The 19,884-nt window shown below is 45.7% G+C and overlaps 1 protein-coding gene across 6 annotated transcripts in view; it reads left to right on the top strand.

Moving 5' to 3' along the window:
* Positions 1-1,594, top strand: part of LOC115104368 (mucin-3B-like) — a 52,711-nt gene extending 51,117 nt beyond the window's left edge. For 4 of the 6 annotated variants that reach the window (XM_065010353.1, XM_065010352.1, XM_065010350.1 and 1 more), the window contains exons 11-14: positions 218-252; positions 286-559; positions 726-877; positions 1,286-1,594. In XM_065010353.1, coding sequence (XP_064866425.1) covers positions 218-252; positions 286-559; positions 726-877; positions 1,286-1,294 — 470 coding nt within the window. In that variant the 3' untranslated portion in view covers positions 1,295-1,594. The other 2 variants (XM_065010355.1, XM_065010351.1) reach the window with 1 other exon arrangement.
* The last annotated feature ends 18,290 nt before the right edge of the window (positions 1,595-19,884 follow it).

Raw genomic sequence — 19,884 nt, 5'->3', positions numbered from 1 at the left:
GAAAAACGAGTTTGAATGACTCCAACCTAGTTTTCCCATGATCAAATACCATTACCCCTGTCCTGATCCAGCATCCATGCTCTACTCAGTTTCTCTCTCAGACTATGTCATGCAGCCCCCTCTCTCCCCTCCCAGACTATCAGTCATGCAGCACCCCCTCTCTTTCCACCCAGTTTCTCTTCCAGACTATCAGTCATACAGCCCCCTCTCTCCCTAGTCTCATCCACTCCAGTCTCTCCTTCCATGACTCTCGCTATCTCTCTCTCTCCAGGCTCAGTGACCCCCACCGCACCAACAGCAACCCTGCTCCAGAGTCCCAGTGAGCTTGTCTGCCTGGTGCTTGGCTTCAGCCCTTCAGACATCAACATCACCTGGCTGCTGGACAACGTCACAGAGCTGTGGAACAACAACACTAGCACCCCTTACAGGGCACCAGGAGGAATGTTCGGCATCAGGAGCCACCTGAGCCTGGCACACCAGGATTTGACACCGGGGGCTGTTTACACCTGCAGGGTGACCCACACCACCCAGACTCTGGCCCTGAACATATCCAAACCAGGTGTCTGTCTGTCTGTTCACTCAATTCTGATATAATAACATTTTCCTGATGCTAGCCTCTTTCTAGCCTCTTTCATCATTGTAGTAGAGCATTTGAGTATGGATTCCAGGCTAGCCTGTTTCTGCAACTTTTTCTCACTGAAAATCTCCTCTTTCATTTTGAGTAGAGCTCCTTGAGGTGGAGGGTGTCTTCTTTGACGAGAACAGGTCTGATCCAATTCTGGCGGACACTGCAGAGGAGAACTGGAACATGGCCTGCATCTTCCTGGTCCTCTTCCTCATCTCCCTCCTCTATAGCTTCACAGTCACTCTGGTCAAGGTGAGAGGGAGGATATAACCACCTCACAGGTTTTCACTGCTTAGCTTTGAAGTGCAATATATGTTTATGCGATTAGCGTAAAACAATAAATATAAGAATGCATTCTTATGTCCCAGTGTGTCTTTACTGCATTGATGACCTGTTGAAGCACCTGTTGAGTTTCAGACATCGAATGTCATCCCACACAGAGGGGATTCAGATTATCTTCATGTTCAATATAAATCTAATGGGTCTACCCGAGGCTTTATGTTGTTGTTTTGTTGTATTTTGTATGTCACTGCAACCTCATTATCACACTTACTCACATTTTATTGCTGGTTAAGCCACAGTTACATTTTGAATATAAAACAAGCAGTACAAGGTTTTCACTACTTATACTTACCTATATTTTTCTTTTCTTTTTTTCAGACAAAATGATGACTTCAGGACACTTCCTGATGACTTCAGGACACTATATGATAGATCTCTAGGAGTTCAACTGGAAATGAAACCATTTATTCCAACCTTTTCTTATAAAATCACAACACGTTTCTTTAGAAAATTGCATAGATTTAATTACTTAGGGTTTCCTGTAGCTGGTGACAGGGAAGTGACAGGGAAGTGTTTGATGACAGGGAAGTGTTCTTGTTTTTATTCCCCACAAAAACAGACAATGTGGTGGTGCGCTTACTTGCTCTCATCTCTTGTTAATGCGTTATAGAATTTTTGAGCAGAGATTTTTTTTAAATGGATGTTTAACCTCTATTAAATAAGACCATACCATTACTCTCTATAATGAAGTATTTAGACACCAGTTATTGCTGAATTATCTGCTGATAATAAAACATGATTTCAAACAACCTACTTTGTCCTCCTCCCTCTTGTGTGTTATTTGTAGTTTATCATTTTTAAATTATCTTAAAACTATATACCATTAATAAGAATAAAAATCATGTTTCATATGTGATTTGATATAAATACATATAGAGAACAACATTAAAAGACCACATAAGTAGGACCATGCTTTTTGGTTGTTGTTTCTCTGGTACTTTTTACTAGAATTTCCAGCATGATACATTGGGTTTGCTGCTGGTAGAAAACCCTAGGAAAAGTTATTTAATTGATACAAGCTTTCTCCAATCAATCAATCACAGTCTTGTTGTGCGGTGTGTATTTGGTGGGGGGATTCACCTTAGCCAGGGGAGGCATATCTCTGTGAATCTTAATCACACAGAGCCTATTATTTGGCAGGGAATATTATTTGTAGATCAGCCTCCCCTGGCTTAGGTGAGCCCCCAATACACACACACGCACGCACACACACACACACACACACACACACACACACACACACACACACACACACACACACACACACACACACACACACACACACATGCACAACCAGATCAGAGACAGCTTGTGTTAATTAAATACAATATCTTATTTCCCCGTTTGCTGTCATGCACCTTGTTTCATCACTGTAACACCATTGTTTTCCACTAGAGGACGCCACAAGACTGGGGTGCATCTGACTGTGGGCTGGTACATTTCCCATGTGAAAGGCCAGTCATGTGTGGCAGTGGTCACTGGTCTGTATGCAGATGCTCACAGTTCGGAAAACAACTGAAAATATTAGCTGGCTGCATTCAGGGAAGGTCCCCACGAATACAGAGGAAGAGACAGTTATTCTCAAAATGTCTGCATATGTCAGCAAGAATATCTGTGAGTGTGTGTGTGTGTATGTCTGGAGGGTTTGAAGGAATTCACATCTGGGAGGGAAGAGACTGAGTTCACCCAGCCTCCCAATTGGCTGGTTCTTGTGTAATCTGGCATCGTAAGTGCTCTGATTGGCTCAGACCGCCGTGGCTGAAGACCAACGCTGTGACACTGTTGCCGGGACGGAGTCACAGCATGTTGCCAACTGACGTGCCAAGGGGCTGACGACAGGAGAGAGGAGGGCACAATGCTCAGCAGGCTGTCCATCCAGCAGCATCTCCCTGTCTGACCACCTCTTTCTCCATCTGACCCTCTCCTCAGTCTCCATCACCAACCATGGAGAAATAACCAGTGAACATCCTCACTCAATAGGGCACAGACAAATGACAGCCATTTAGCTGTATAATAAGGCTCGTTATAATCGACCACATCAGCATCTCATTGGTAAGCACATTGATGACCGTAATAATTACCACCTACACTCTTGGAAAAAAGGTGCTAAGTAGAACCATACAGAGTTTGACACCCCTGCCATAGGGGACCTCTTTTTCGGTGATGGATAGAACCCTTTATAGAGGGTTCAATATAGAACCCTTTATGTAGGTTTCTTCAAAGAACCCCCTGAATATAGTTCTACCTAGAACCCTCTATGAATGGATCTGCCTAGAACTCTTTGACGGGTTCTAACAAGAGCAATTCTATCATCTAAAGGTTCTTTCTAGAACTGTCTATGAAGGATTCTACCCGAGTACACTTATCTTTGGGAGGGTTCTTCCTAGAACACTCTATGAACAGTTCCACAAGCCTTATTAGCCTTTAAATTATCATTATTTATGACAATATATTACAAACATATTTATTACCCAGGATGGCATAGCAGTCAGACGTCCTTTGTCCTCGTCTTGTCGTGTCCCATGTATATATATATTTACACCTTTCTTCGCATATCTTTTATATATTCTCTTTTCAAACTTCAAAAAACTCTCCTGCAACCCGCCTAGCTAGCCAGAAGCTATCCAGAAGCTAGCCAGTTTACTGGCTAACGTTAGTATTCAGCTAACCACGGTTTGTGGTCATCAGCTATCCTTTAGCTCGAAAAGCTATCGCCAGTTTTGTACAACGCGACTCAGACCAGAACATACCAGACCTATTTTTCTCTCCATATCCTCGGATTTCAACCGCAAGCTCTTGACATTTACACCTGGATCTCGCAGCTAGCTAGCTGCTATCCGTGTGACTATTGGCTTACGTCGATCCCGGAGCAAACATCAATTATTCCGGAGCTAGCCAGCTGAAGAGTTCCATCAGCCACTCCTGGGCTACAATCACCTATCCGGACCCGTTTTACTGGCGATGCGGAGCCCCACCAGACCTTCACGAATGGACTACCGATGTTATCTGCCCGAGGGAGTTATCCAACTGGCCCCTCCGTCGCGACGTTACCTGAATGCCCATCTGCAGCCCGCTAATCGTTAGCTGTCTTATTGTCTGCTATCTGAATAGGTCTATTGGACAATTTTTCTTGTGTCACTATAACTATATCTATTTTGCCAATTGGATTGATCCCCTCTACCATGCGGAACCCCACTAAGCTACCAACCGTAACGCACAAGGTGGCTAAAAACAGACCTCCATCCTATGCTAGCTTGCTACCGATGGCCCGGCTAGCTGTCTGAATCGCTACTCACTGGACCCTTATGATCACTCGACTAAGCATGCCTCTCCTTAATGTCAATATGCCTTGTCCATTGCTGTTCTGGTTAGTGTTTATTGGCTTATTTCACTGTAGAGCCTCTAGCCCTGCTCACTGTACCTTATCCAACCCTTCAGTTCCACCACCCACACATGCGATGACATCACCTGGTTTCAATGATGTTTCTAGAGACAATATCTCTCTCATCATCACTCAATACCTAGGTTTACCTCCACTGTATTCACATCCTACCATACCTTTGTCTGTACATTATACCTTGATGCTATTTTATCGCCCCCAGAAATCTCCTTTTACTCTCTGTTCCAGATGTTCTAGACGACCAATTCTCATGGCTTTTAGCCATACCCTTATCCTGCTCCTCCACTGATCCTCTGGTGATGTAGAGGTGACTCCAGGCCCTGCAGTGCCTAGCTCCACTCCTATTCCGCAGGCACTCTCTTTTGATGACTTCTGTAACCGTAATAGCCTTGGTTTCATGCATGTTAACATTAGAAGCCTCCTCCCTAAGTTTGTTTTATTCACTGCTTTAGCACACTCTGCCAACCCGGATGTTCTAGCCGTGTCTGAATCCTGGCTTAGGAAGACCACCAAAAATTCTGAAATCTTCATCCCTAACTACAACATTTTCAGACAAGATAGAACAGCCAAAGGTGGAGGGAATTGCAATCTACTGCAAAGATAGCCTGCAAAGTTCTGTCCTACTATTCAGGTCTGAAACCAAACAATTTGAACTTCTACTTTTAAAAATCCACCTCTCTAAAAACAAGTCTCTCGCCGTTGCCGCTTGCTATAGACCAGCCTCTGCCCCCAGCTGTGCTCTGGACACCATATGTGAACTGATTGCCCCCCATCTATCTTCAGAGCTCGTGCTGCTAGGCGACCTAAACTGGAACATGCTTAACACCCCAGCCATCCTACAATCTAAGCTTGATGCCCTCAATCTCACACAAATTATCAATGAACCTACCAGGTACCACCCAAAAGCCGTAAACACGAGCACCCTCATAGATATCCTACTAACCAACTTGTCCTCTAAATACACCTCTGCTGTTTTCAACCAAGATCTATGTGATCACTGCCTCATTGCCTGCATCCGTAATCGGTCAGCGGTCAGACAACATCCACTCATCACTGTCAAACGCTCCCTGAAACACTTCAGCGAACAGGCCTTTCTAATCGACCTGGCCAGGGTATCCTGGAAGGATATTGATCTCATTCCATCAGTAGAGGATGCCTGGTTATTTTTTTTAAATGCCTTCCTCACCATCTTAAATAAGCATGCCCCATTCAAGAAATTTAGAACCAGGAACAGATATAGCCCTTGGTTCTCTCCAGACCTGACTGCCCTTAACCAACACAAAAACATCCTATGGTGTTCTGCATTAGCAGCCCCCGTGATATGCAACTTTTCAGTGAAGCTAGAAACCAATATACACAGGCAGTTAGAAAAGCCAAGGCTAGCTTTTTCAAGCAGAAATTTGCTTCCTGCGACACAAACTCAAAAAAGTTCTGGGACACTGTAAAGTCCATGGAGAATAAGAACACCTCCTCCCAGCTGCCCACTGCACTGAAGATAGGAAACACTGTCACCACCGATAAATCCACTATAATTGATAATTTCAATAAGCATTTTTCTACGGCTGGCCATGCTTTCCACCTGGCTACCCCTACCCCGGGCAACAGCACTGCACCCCCCACAGCAACTCGCCCAAGCCTTCCCCATTTCTCCTTCTCCCAAATCCAGTTAGCTGATGTTCTGAAAGAGCTGCAAAATCTGGACCCCTACAAATCAGCCGGGCTAGACAATCTGGACCCTTTCTTTCTAAAATTATCTGCCGAAATTGTTGCCACCGCTATTACTAGCCTGTACAACCTCTCTTTCGTGTCATCTGAGATTCCCAAAGATTGGAAAGCAGCTGCAGTCATCTCCCTATTCAAAGGGGGGACACTCTTGACCCAAACTGCTACAGACCTATATCAATCCTACCCTGCCTTTCTAAGGTCTTCGAAAGCCAAGTCAACAAACATATTGCAGACCATTTTGAATCCCACCATACCTTCTCCGCTATGCAATCTGGTTTCAGAGCTGGTCATGGGTGTACCTCAGCCACGGTCAAGGTCCTAAACGATATCTTAACCGCCATCGATAAGAAACAATACTGTGCAGCCGTATTCATTGACCTGGCCAAGGCTTTCGACTCTGTCAATCAGCACATCGGCAGACTCGATAGCCTTGGTTTCTAAAATGATTGCCTCGCATGGTTGACCAACTACTTCTCTGATAGAGTTCAGTGTGTCAAATCGGAGGGCCTGTTGTCCGGGCCTCTGGCGGTCTCTATGGGGGTGCCACAGGGTTCAATTGTTGGACCGACTCTCTTCTCTGTATACATCAAGGATGTCGCTATTGCTGCTGGTGAGTCTCTGATCCACCTCTATGCAGACGACACCATTCTGTATACTTCTGGCCCTTCTTTGGACACTGTATTAACAACCCTCCAGGCGAGCTTCAATGCCATACAACTCTCCTTCCGTGGCCTCCAATTGCTCTTAAATACAAGTAAAACTAAATGCATGCTCTTCAACTGATCGCTGCCTGCACCTGCCTGCCTGTCCAACATCACTACTCTGGACGGTTCTGACTTAGAATATGTGGACAACTACACATACCTAGGTGTCTGGTTAGACTATAAACTCTCCTTCCAGACTCACATAAAACATCTCCAATCCAAAGTTAAATCTAGAATTGGCTTCCTATTTCGCAACAAAGCATCCTTCACTCATGCTGCCAAACATACCCTTGTAAAACTGACCGTCCTTCCGATCCTCGACGTTGGCAATGTCATTTACAAAATAGCCTCCAATACCCTACTCAATAAATTGGATGCAGTCTATCACAGTGCCATCCGTTTTGTCACCAAAGCCCCATATACTACCCACCACTGCGACCTGTACGCTCTAGTTGGCTGGCCCTCGCTTTATACTCGTCGCCAAACCCACTGTCTCCAGGTCATCTACAAGACCCTGCTAGGTAAAGTCCCCCCTTATCTCAGCTCGCTGGTCACCACAGCAGCACCCACCTGTAGCAGGCGCTCCAGCAGGTATATCTCTCTGGTCACCCCCAAAACCAATTCTTCCTTTGGCCGCCTCTCCTTCTAGTTCTCTGCTGCCAATGACTGGAATGAACTACAAAAATCTCTGAAACTGGAAACACTTATCTCCCTCACTAGCTTCACGCACCAGCTGTCAGAGCAGCTCACAGAATACTGCACCTGTACATAGCCCATCTATAATTTAGCCAACTACCTCTCCCCCTACTATATTTATTTATTTATTTTGCTCCTTTGCACCCCATTATTTCTATCTCTACCTTGCACATTCTTCCACTGCAAATCTACTATTCCAGTGTTTTTCTTGCTATATTGTATTTACTTCGCCACCATGGCCTTTTTTTCCCTTTACCTCCCTTATCTCACCTAATTTGCTCCCATTGTATATAGACTTATTTTTCTACTGTATTATTGACTGTATGTTTGTTTTACTCCATGTGTAACTTTGTGTTGTTGTATGTGTCGAACTGCTTTGCTTTATCTTGGCCAGTTCGCAATTGTAAATGAGAACTTGTTCTCAACTTGCCTACCATGGACTTTACAGTGTCCCAGAACTTTTTTGAGTTAGTGTTGCAGGAAGCAAATTTCTGCTTGAAAAAGCTAGCCTTGGCTTTTCTAACTGCCTGTGTATAACGGTTTCTAGCTTCCCTGAACAGCTGCATATCACGGGGGCTGTTCGATGCTAATGCAGAACGCCATAGGATGTTTTTGTGTTGGTTAAGGGCAGTCAGGTCTGGGGAGAACCAAGGGCTCCGCGTAGGCAGTAAAACGGGTCCGGATAGGTGACTGCAGTCCAGATAGGTGACGGAGCTCAGGAGTGATTGACGGATCTGGCTAGCTCCGGAGTAATTGATGTTTGCTCCGGAATCGACGAAAGCAGATAGACACACGGATAGCAGCCAGCTAGCTGTGAGATCCGGGAGTGAATGTCCAGAGAGCAGTTGAAATCCAGGGACATGGAGAGAAAAATTGGTCCGGTATGTTCCGTTCCGAGCCGCGCTGCGCCGTACAAAACTGGCGATAGATTTTCGAGCTAAAGGATAGCTGATGACCACAAACCGTGGTTAGCTGAATACTAACGAGTTGCTATGCCATCTCGGGCAATCCAATACAAGGCCACAGATGTCTCAAGTTTTGAGGGAGTGTGCAATTGACCTGCTGACTACATGAATGTCCACCAGAGCTGTTGCCAGAAAATTGAATGTTCCTTTATCTACCATAAACAGCCTCCAACGTAATTTTAGAGAATTTGGCAGTACATCTAACCGGCCTCATGTGTAATCATGCCATCCCAGGACCTACATGTCACTGGTGTAGATAGGAGTAGGCAGGAAGCAGTCAAAAGTTTAGAACTTATGAATTTATTTAAGCATCATATATCAAAAAGGCACAGGGCGAACCCAAAGTGCAAAATATAAAGTACTCAGGAAATGGTAGGAGAGATTCCTCTCCGGAAAACAAGTAACATTTACAATGACAGCCAAAGCAAAGGCTGTTGTGACACTACAGTACACATCCGGCTTCTTCACCTGCGGGATTGTCTGTGGACCAGCCATTTGGACAGCTGATGAAACTGTGGTTTTACACAATAGAAGAATTGTCTCAAACCTTCTCAGGGAAGCTCATTTGCGTGCTCGTCATCCTCACCAGGGTCTTGACCTGACTGCAGTTCGGCATCGTAACTGACTTCAATGGACAAATGCTCACCTTCGATGGCCACTGGCATGCTGGAGAAGTGTTCTCTTCACGGATGAATCCCGGGTTCAGCTATACTGGGCAGATGGCAGACAGTGAGTATGGTGTCATGTGGGCGAGTGGTTTGCTGATGTCAGCGTTGTGAACGGAGTGCCTCGTGGAGGCGGTGAGGTTATGGTATGGGCAGGCATAAGCTACAGACGACGAACACAATTGCATTTTATCAATGGCAATTTGAATGCACAGAGATACTGTAATGAGATCCTGAGGCCCATTGTAGTGCCATTCATCCGGTGCCATCATCTCATGTTTCAGGTGATAACGCAGGGTCAAATGTTGCAAGGATCTGTACGCTTTCTTTCATGGCCTGCATACTCAGACATGTCACCCATTGAGCATGTTTTGGATGCTCGAGATCAACTTGTACTAAAGTATGTTCCAGTTCCCGACAATATCCAGAAACTTCGGCACAGCCATTGAAGAGGAGTGGGACAACATTCCACAGGCCACAATCAACAGCCTGATCAACTTTATGCGATGGACATGTGTCGCGTTGCATGAGTTAAATGGTCCTTGCACCAGATATTGACTGCTTTTCTGATCCAATCCCCTACCTTTTTTTAAAGGTATTTGTGACCAACAGATGCATATCTGTATTCCCAGTCATGTGAAATGCATAGATTAAGGCATAATGCATTTATTTTATTTGAGTGATGTCCTTATATGTACTGTAACTCAGTAAAATCTTTGAAATTGTTGCATGTTGCTTTTATATTTTTGTTCAGTGTACATGCAAAAACACAGATATCACATTAAAACAACTAATTCTGCCATCTCCCTGCAATAGAGCGAGCTGGGAAATATTATATGTTTCTATGTAGAACCCTTCATGTCTTCCAAATAATCATCAAAGAACCATTTGTTCCAAAAACAGTTCATAGGATGTTAAAGATTCTAGGTAGAACTCTTTGCTTTACAAACAATTGTCTTCCAAAAACAGTTATTCTGATCAAAATGGTTCTTGGTAGAACCCTATCCCTCCGCAAAGAACCCTTTTGAAACTACTTTTCCAAAGTGTACAGTAACTAAATCATTATCAACTTTGTTGTCAGCTCCACCATTGTCATCATAACTATCCTCTACCCAGATTCTGCACTGTTCTGCGTGTCTCCACAGTGTATTGTTTATTTCAGTGCTCTGGTTAGTGGTTTGTGTATTGGATGTCTTTATCTCTGTATGGATCAGTAGAGGGAGATGTAATCCCTGCCAGAATGCATCCCAATAGACTAAAGTGGCCTCCTCTCCTTTTCTCCTTCCTTTCATCTGCACAGATGTGAAATACCTATTGCTTCCACATATCTTGTGTGCTTAGATCTGTTCAGGTTATTACCCCACCTTGTTTGTTTCAATGTTTTGGCTGGTTATGGTTCTCAATCAGGGACAGCTGTCTATCGCTGTCTCTGATTGGGAATCATACTTAGGCAGCCTTTTTTCCTTTTGGTGGTTGTGAGTAGTAGTCTTCGTTTGTGCATGTTTAGCCTTACGGAGCGTCACGTTAGTTTTGTTGTGTTATTGTTTTGTTGGCAACATTTTCAAAAATATTGAAAAATGTATGCTCACCATGCTGCACCTTCGTCCATTCCATGCGACGATCGTGACACAGGTGCCTTGGGAGTTAGTATAAAGGTTCTTGAAGTTGGCTGTTGAAGGAGGCCCAAATTAAGTAAGGCTTGGCCATGTTTTTACCTGTTATGAATGTTTTTTAATAGTGTAAAATACTGATTTATTGTTTGGGGTCTTTTATTTTGGTTTGAGTGGGTTTTTCACAGGTTAGAAATGATGCACCTTAAAGGGCACACAAATGAAATGTTCTGAAAAGTTTTGGTTGCACACATGTAAATTCTCTTGATAAGAAATGTCATTTAAAACCCAATGTAAACCTGATACACAAAATGTTTGACATTTTTTAAATATCTTTAAATCATTTTTGACTTTCTGGAGAGGACTGATCATCCTCACTAAAAAGACTAGAGACATTGGTTGAGATTTAAATGGGCTATGTAAACACTAATAATTAGAAGAAGTTTATAATTTAGCAATAGTCCTATGTGTGATTTGAACCACGAGAAGGACAGAGAGCGAGTGCTGACCCTGACTGAGGGACACCTGTCTCTAGTCTATTTGACTATTTATTGAATTACCTTATGTGATACAATAAAGTTAAGATGGAGTCATCAAGGGTTGTAATTCTAATTGTATTTGTTATTGTGATTTAACAGGCAGCGTTGTTTTTTTGTACATGTGCCATTGGGAGGACGAACAGAAACACCAGAAGAATGAGTCCCCCGAGGTATCAGGTTAGAAAGAATAAAGTAGACGGCACACGTCAAACCTATGATTTATGACCCTATGTCAGGATGACGTGTGCCCCACATTTGGGCATCCGGTCAGGACATCTGGTTCCTGTTCTCACGCCTTAGAGGGAGTGTGAAATTATGTATGTGATCACGTGCTCTAGGGAGTGCCCATATTTGGGCATCCGGTCGGGACATCCTGTTCCTGTTCTCATGCCTTAGAGGGTGTGCTAATTTATGCATATATTGTATTTATTCCTTTGAAGTAGTCATGATGATTGATGTGTAGGGACCTGGTTGAACTGGGGGGGTCTGTGTTTGAACATTTGAAAGAGAAGGGCCCCACACCCCCTATTGCCCTTATGGTTGTTATCTATGAAGCAGGAATGTCTGGGAGGGTGATTGTGTGTGTATGTCTCTGCCTGGGGTGTTAGAAACAAGGTCTCTTCTCATTGTGTCCATTTCAAGCTTTCAACAACAATAAAACAGCCATCCAAATAATGTTTCTCAGCCTAACACACTGTTGAGTTTCCTATTTAGTTCTCTTTATATGTACATGCACCGAGCTCCAGGTGGCTCCAGCCTATGGATGTTCGGTGCATGTACACTGGGGGGATAAAAAGTGTATAATCTATACACATGTTTATTGACTTTTAAAAAGACCACAGTAACGTGACAGATATAGTGGAGATGCAACAACAATCTGCTAGTGGATATTCAATGTACAACAGTAGTCTTTGGTAACAAGCAATACGTGTTAAATATGTGCCACAGTCAATCATGACAGCCTCTTTATGAAAGGCCTTTACTTATGACTTAAACAGATTCATTTTCTACCCATCTTATTAATTAGGACCTACATGCCGGACAGATTATCTATTATCTAGATTAACTATGTATTATTTTATAGTCTTTCCTACAACGGTATGTTATAAACATTAAAGGTTATTAAAGTTTAGTACTGGGGGTGTTGTAATGATGTACAACTGTAGGCTGCCAATGTTTTTTACATAAAACACTCGTGCATGTTTAAATATTGCGCAGTAAGATTGGGTCATTAATTCTAACATGTCTTAAAGTTTGTACTAAATATTTTGGAATAAATAAAAGGAATTTAGAACAGTATCTCACCTTTTAACGATCGGAATATGTCCTTTCCATCTATCACCCCGGTCGGTCCCGAAGAAAAAGACAGGGGGAGTGTGTGTTTCAAAAACAAAAGGGGTATGGGGGTGTGTGTCTCTGTAGGGATCGTTTGAAACCAAGGTTTGCACTATCATGCATACTTTATGTCCAGATTTCTGCCTACCCCCCCATCAAAAAGTGTGTGACGGCGTCTCTTAAAATGGGCACTTTCGATTCATTAACACATAGGTCTTTCAAATCCGAATTTCTCACCCCAGAGGATGTGGGGGGGTAAAACGTCAAACACCCCAGAAAGAATACAGTATGTCTAGACCGACCCCCGGGGTTAAACATTGATATTTCTAATCAACGCCCGGTGCCCCCACCCCGGTCTTTAAATTTACATCGGGACACCCCCCAAGGTGCTAACCCTGAGGATGCAGGAAATCAAAAAGGCAATACATGCATACAAAATGTCTCGTCACCCCTCCTGTTGTTTGAATTCACTGCCTTTGTTCTCTAAACCAAATATACAGGGTGTTGCATACATGATATCGCCCGAAAAAAATGTCACTACAATGTCCCATAAACTAATTCCGTACTTTCTCTCCTTTTGAGCCATGACCGCGAACGAGTCTAGTGATGCATATACTTTCCCACCCTGTTAGCACCGCTTTAGCGCAGCTACAAGCCAACAGGTCAACAGCCGCGAATATCTATCGGCCAGGACAGATAAAAAGAGTCTGTGAATCCATCATAATGGAGCTTTCTGAAGGTGAGTTCGTGAAAAAATATATTTTAAGATTTGGACTCTGGGAATTGTTTGAATATTATGGATATTATTGTAATATTAAACAGGAGTTGTGTTTTAAACCGATGACAGCGATTTTTTTTTTTTATGTAAAATGCCCATATTCTTGTAATTTAAAAAATGTGTATATATATCGTATAACATGTTAATATTATCTAACGTTCGCAGGATATCCAGAGGCTACCGACATAATTGATTGGGAAGCGACAGTTAGACGGGGATAGACGGGGATTCTCAGAAGCAAACTGCGCCTGGTCCTTTACGTAGCCCTTCAACATCCCACTATTTTCGGCGTAAGTCCCAAAAAATAAAATCCATAATAAAATGTATACATTAAAAACAAAAAGTGTGCACCCTATTTTAAAAGCTATTTTTGTGTTTACAGCGGACAGCCAACAAACAAGGATACATGCAGCATTAGGGACTCTGAGCGACTTCTGAAACAGATGCTATTCTACGTTTTGGTACTAACGGCCTTACCCTAACTCCAAAACACGATAATCGGGGAATCCTTCCTTCCTCAAGGAACTTTTTGAAGGGGAGTTGAATATTCAAGGTGATGTTTGTATATAGATATATATTATAGGTATTAATTCTAGGCATTTACATGTATATTTATTTATACAATGAAACATTGTTTTTATTCATACTGTTTGTAAAAAATAGCTTCTGCCCTCTTAGGGTCTACTTAACCCGCTTATTGATTAAAAAGTATGGTTAGAAACCAAGGGGCCAACTATATTCAATCTGTGATTAGAAACGATAATTAGAAGCTATGACAAAACTATGATAATAAACTATAAACAACTATGAAGACAGGGCTGTGTGTGCGTGAATGATGACCTATTATTTAAGTGTGGAATATATTCTCTCTCTCAGGCTATGAAAAATACAAAAGATAGGACATTGACTCCTGAGTGTTGAACTTATGTCCACTCTACAGCAACCCTGGTTGTTATATGACCCTGAGGGTCATCTACGAACGTTGGAACATCTACAACTATTGAAGATGCAAAAAGGGGTTTCCAGAAATACATTTGGTTTGCAGATATGTATTATCATAAATATAATATAACATTATTATCATAATCTTTAGTATTATTATGTTACATGCGAGACATAACCAGAAATGTCAACATAGACAACTTACAAGAATGTGTTTACCAGGCTGTGATGAAAGCACTTTAAAGGAGCTCTAATTCAAACATGAAGGATATATATTTGATACAATTACCCACTTTAAAACTGTTGCTGCAATATCACTTCGCATTGTGTACATTTGAAGCTTTCAACAACAATAAAACAACCATCTCAATAATGTTTCTCGGACTAACACACTGTTGAGTTTCCTATTTACTAAAGAACAACCACTAAGACAAAACACAAAAAGTTGTAATATACATGTCATTCTATATGGAAAACAGGTTCTGAAAGAATATGATGTTGATGTGATTTTTAATTCATCTCTCAATTTAGGATACTGTTTATTTGATACTTTACTTAAATTGTGTTATTTATCATGTCTCATACCCAGAACCGGTGTCCTCATCCTCTGGGGTGTTTGACTTTTTACCCCCCACATCCTCTTGGTGTTTGACTTTTTACCCCCCACATCCTCTGGGGTGTTTGACTTTTTACCCCCCACATCCTCTGGGGTGTTTGACTTTTTACCCCCCCCCCCCCCCATCCTCTGGGGTGTTTGACTTTACCCCCACATCCTCTTGGTGTTTGACTTTTTAGCCCCCACATCCTCTGGGGTGTTTGAGTTTTACCCCCACATCCTCTTGGTGTTTGACTTTTTACCCCCCACATCCTATGGGGTGTTTGACTTTACCCCCCCACATCCTCTGGGGTGTTTGACTTTACCCCCCCATCCTCTGGGGTGTTTGACGTTTTACCCCCACATCCTCTTGGTGTTTGACTTTTTAGCCCCCACATCCTCTGGGGTGTTTGAGTTTTACCCCCACATCCTCTGGGGTGTTTGACTTTACCCCCCCCCCATCCTCTGGGGTGTTTGACGTTTTACCCCCCACATCCTCTGGGGTGTTTGACGTTTTACCCCCCACATCCTCTGGGTGTTTGACTTTTTAGCCCCCCACATCCTCTGGGGTGTTTGACGTTTTACCCCCCACATCCTCTGGGGTGAGAAATTCGGATTTGAAAGACCTATGTGTTAATGAATCGAAAGTGCCCATTTTAAGAGATGCCGTCTGTAACGGCTTTCTTGTGGAGAAGGAGAGTCGGACCAAAATGCAGCGTGATGATGATTCATGATATTTTAATGAAGGAAAAAACTATACATGAAGAAACTACAAAATAATGAAATGTGAAAACCGAAACAGCCCTATCTGGTGCAAACACAAAGACAGGAACAAGGACACTAAGGACAATCACCCACGAAACACTCAAAGAATATGGCTGCCTAAATATGGTTCCCAATCAGAGACAACGATAAACACCTGCCTCTGATTGAGAACCACTTCAGACAGCCATAGACTTAACTAGAACACCCCACTAAGCTACAATCCCAATACATACACACCACATACAAAAACCCATGCCACACCCTGGCCTGACCAAATAAATGAAGATAAACACAAAATACTTCGACCAGGGCGTGACAGAAACCCCCCCCCCTAAGGTGCGGACTCCCGAACGCACCTCAAAACAATAGGGAGGGTCCGGGTGGGTGTCTGTCCATGGTGGCGGCTCCGGAGCGGGACGTGGACCCCACTCAATCACTGTCTTAGTCCCTCCTCCTCGCGTCCTTGGATAGTCCACCCTCGCCGCCGACCATGGCCTAGTAGTCCTCACCCAGAACCCCACTGGACTTAGGAGCAGATCGGGACTGAGGGGCAGCTCGGGACTGAGGCAGCTCGGGACTGAGGGGAAGCTCGGGACTGAGGGGAAGCTCGGGACCGAGGGGAAGCTCAGCACCGAGAGGAAGCTCAGCACCGAGAGGAAGCTCAGCACTGAGAGGAAGCTCAGCACTGAGAGGAAGCTCAGGCAGGTAGCTGAATCCGGCAGATCCTGGCTGGCTGGCGGTTCTGGCAGATCCTGGCTAACTGGCGGATCTGGAAGAATCTGGTTGACTGGCGGATCTGGAAGAGTCTGGTTGACTGGCAGATCTGGAAGAGTCTGGCTGACTGGCAGATCTGGAAGAGTCTGGCTGACTGGCGGATCTGGAAGAGTCTGGCTGACTGGCGGATCTGGAAGAGTCTGGCTGACTGGCGGATCTGGAAGAGTCTGGCTGACTGGCGGATCCTGGCAGACTGACGGATCTGGCTGCTCCATGCTGACTGGCGGCTCTGGCTGCTCCACGCTGACTGGCGGCTCTGGCTGCTCCATGTAGGCTGACAGCCCTGGCTGCTTCATGCAGACTGGCAGCTCCTTGCAGACTGTCAGCTCCTTGCAGACTGGCTGCTCCTTGCAGACTGGCAGCTCCTTGCAGACTGACAGCTCTGGCTGCTCCATGCAGACTGACAGCTCTGGCTGCTTCATGCAGACTGGCAGCTCTGGCTGCTCCATGCAGACTGGCAACTCTGGCTGCTCCATGCAGACTGGCATCTCTGGCTGCTTCATGCAGACTGGCAGCTCTGGCTACTCCATGTAGACTGGCAGCTCTGGCTGCTCCATGCAGGCTGGCAGCTCTGGCTGCGCTGAACAGGCAGGAGACTCCAGCAGCGCTGTAGAGGAGGAAGGCTCTGGCTGCGCTGAACAGGCGGGAGACTCCAGCAGCGCTGTAGAGGAGGAAGGCTCTGGCTGCGCTGAACACGCGGGAGGCTCCGGCAAGCAGGAGAGGAGAAAGGCTCCGGCAGCGCTGGAGAGGCGAGGCGCACTGTAGACCTGATGCGTGGTGCTGGCACTGGTGGTACTGGGCCGAGGACACGCACAGGAAGCCTGGTGCGGGGAGCTGCCACCGGAGGGCTGGTGTGTGGAGGTGGCATAGGATGGGCTAGACCGTGAAGGCGTACTGGAGATCTTGAGAGCAGTGCTGGCACAGGACGTGCAAGGCTAGGGATGTGCACAGGAGGCCTGGTGCGTGAGGCTGGCACCAACTTCACCAGCCGACTAACACGCACCTCAGGACGAGTATGGAGCGCTGACCCAGGTGCCATCAAATCCCCGACACGCTCCGTCTGGTGAATTCCATGTTTAAAACACCAACACAGCAACTCCCTCATTACTCTCTGCTCCAATTTCCCCATTAACTCCTTCACAGTCTCTGCTTCGCTCACCTCCAACACCGGCTCTGGTTCTGGTCTCCTCCTTGGTTCCTCACGATAAACAGGGAGAGTTGGCTCAGGTCTGACTCCTGACTCTGCCACACTCTCCCTGAGCCCCCCCCAATACATTTTTGGGGCTTCCTTCCGCACCGCCGTGCTTGCTTCGCCAACCTCATTCTCTCGTAACCTTCTGCACACTGCTCCATCGAATCCCAGGCGGGCTCCGGCACTCTCCCTGGGTCGACCGCCCACCTGTCTATCTCATCCCAAGTTGTGCAGTCCAGATATTGTTGCTCCTGTTGCCGCTGTTGCTTCTCCTCATACCAGCACCTCTCAGCTCTCGCCGCCTCCAGTTCTTTGGGGCGGCGATATTCTCCAGGCTGATCCCAGGGTCCCTCTCTGAACAATTCGTCCTCCCATGTCCATTCCTCACTTTGTTGCTCCTGCCTGTTACCACGCCGCTTGGTCCTGTTTTGGTGGGTGATTCTGTAACGGCTTTCTTGTGGAGAAGGAGAGTCGGACCAAAATGCAGCGTGATGATGATTCATGATATTTTAATGAAGGAAAAACCTATACATGAAGAAACTACAAAATAATGAAATGTGTCTGGGGTGTTTGACGTTTTACCCCCCACATCCTCTGGGGTGTTTGAGTTTTTACCCCCCACATCCTCTGGGTTGTTTGACTTTTACCCCCCCCCCCATCCTCTGGGGTGTTTGACGTTTTACCCCCCACATCCTCTGGGGTGTTTGACGTTTTACCCCCCACATCCTCTGGGTGTTTGACTTTTTAGCCCCCCACATCCTCTGGGGTGTTTGACGTTTTACCCCCCACATCCTCTGGGGTGAGAAATTCGGATTTGAAAGACCTATGTGTTAATGAATCGAAAGTGCCCATTTTAAGAGATGCCGTCTGTAACGGCTTTCTTGTGGAGAAGGAGAGTCGGACCAAAATGCAGCGTGATGATGATTCATGATATTTTAATGAAGGAAAAAACTATACATGAAGAAACTACAAAATAATGAAATGTGAAAACCGAAACAGCCCTATCTGGTGCAAACACAAAGACAGGAACAAGGACACTAAGGACAATCACCCACGAAACACTCAAAGAATATGGCTGCCTAAATATGGTTCCCAATCAGAGACAACGATAAACACCTGCCTCTGATTGAGAACCACTTCAGACAGCCATAGACTTAACTAGAACACCCCACTAAGCTACAATCCCAATACATACACACCACATACAAAAACCCATGCCACACCCTGGCCTGACCAAATAAATGAAGATAAACACAAAATACTTCGACCAGGGCGTGACAGAAACCCCCCCCCCCCTAAGGTGCGGACTCCCGAACGCACCTCAAAACAATAGGGAGGGTCCGGGTGGGCGTCTGTCCATGGTGGCGGCTCCGGCGCGGGACGTGGACCCCACTCAATCACTGTCTTAGTCCCTCCTCCTCGCGTCCTTGGATAGTCCACCCTCGCCGCCGACCATGGCCTAGTAGTCCTCACCCAGAACCCCAGTGGACTGAGGAGCAGATCGGGACTGAGGGGCAGCTCGGGACTGAGGCAGCTCGGGACTGAGGGGAAGCTCGGGACTGAGGGGAAGCTCGGGACTGAGGGGAAACTCAGCACCGAGAGGAAGCTCAGCACCGAGAGGAAGCTCAGCACTGAGAGGAAGCTCAGCACTGAGAGGAAGCTCAGGCAGGTAGCTGAATCCGGCAGATCCTGGCTGGCTGGCGGTTCTGGCAGATCCTGGCTAACTGGCGGATCTGGAAGAGTCTGGTTGACTGGCGGGTCTGGAAGAGTCTGGTTGACTGGCAGATCTGGAAGAGTCTGGCTGACTGGCAGATCTGGAAGAGTCTGGCTGACTGGCGGATCTGGAAGAGTCTGGCTGACTGGCGGATCTGGAAGAGTCTGGCTGACTGGCGGATCTGGAAGAGTCTGGCTGACTGGCGGATCTGTAAGTCTGGCTGACTGGCGGATCCTGGCAGACTGACGGATCTGGCTGCTCCATGCTGACTGGCGGCTCTGGCTGCTCCACGCTGACTGGCGGCTCTGGCTGCTCCATGTAGGCTGACAGCTCTGGCGGCTTCTTACAGACTTGCAGCTCTGGCGGCTCCGTGCAGACTGGCAGCTCCGTGCAGACTGGCAGCTCCGTGCAGACTGGCAGCTCCTTGCAGACTGGCAGCTCTGGCTGCTCCATGCAGACTGACAGCTCTGGCTGCTTCATGCAGACTGGCAGCTCTGGCTGCTCCATGCAGACTGGCA

The sequence above is a fragment of the Oncorhynchus nerka genome, linkage group LG26 (assembly GCF_034236695.1).
Source record: "Oncorhynchus nerka isolate Pitt River linkage group LG26, Oner_Uvic_2.0, whole genome shotgun sequence".
NCBI lineage: Eukaryota > Metazoa > Chordata > Actinopteri > Salmoniformes > Salmonidae > Oncorhynchus > Oncorhynchus nerka.
This window is presented reverse-complemented; position numbering and strand designations above follow the sequence as displayed.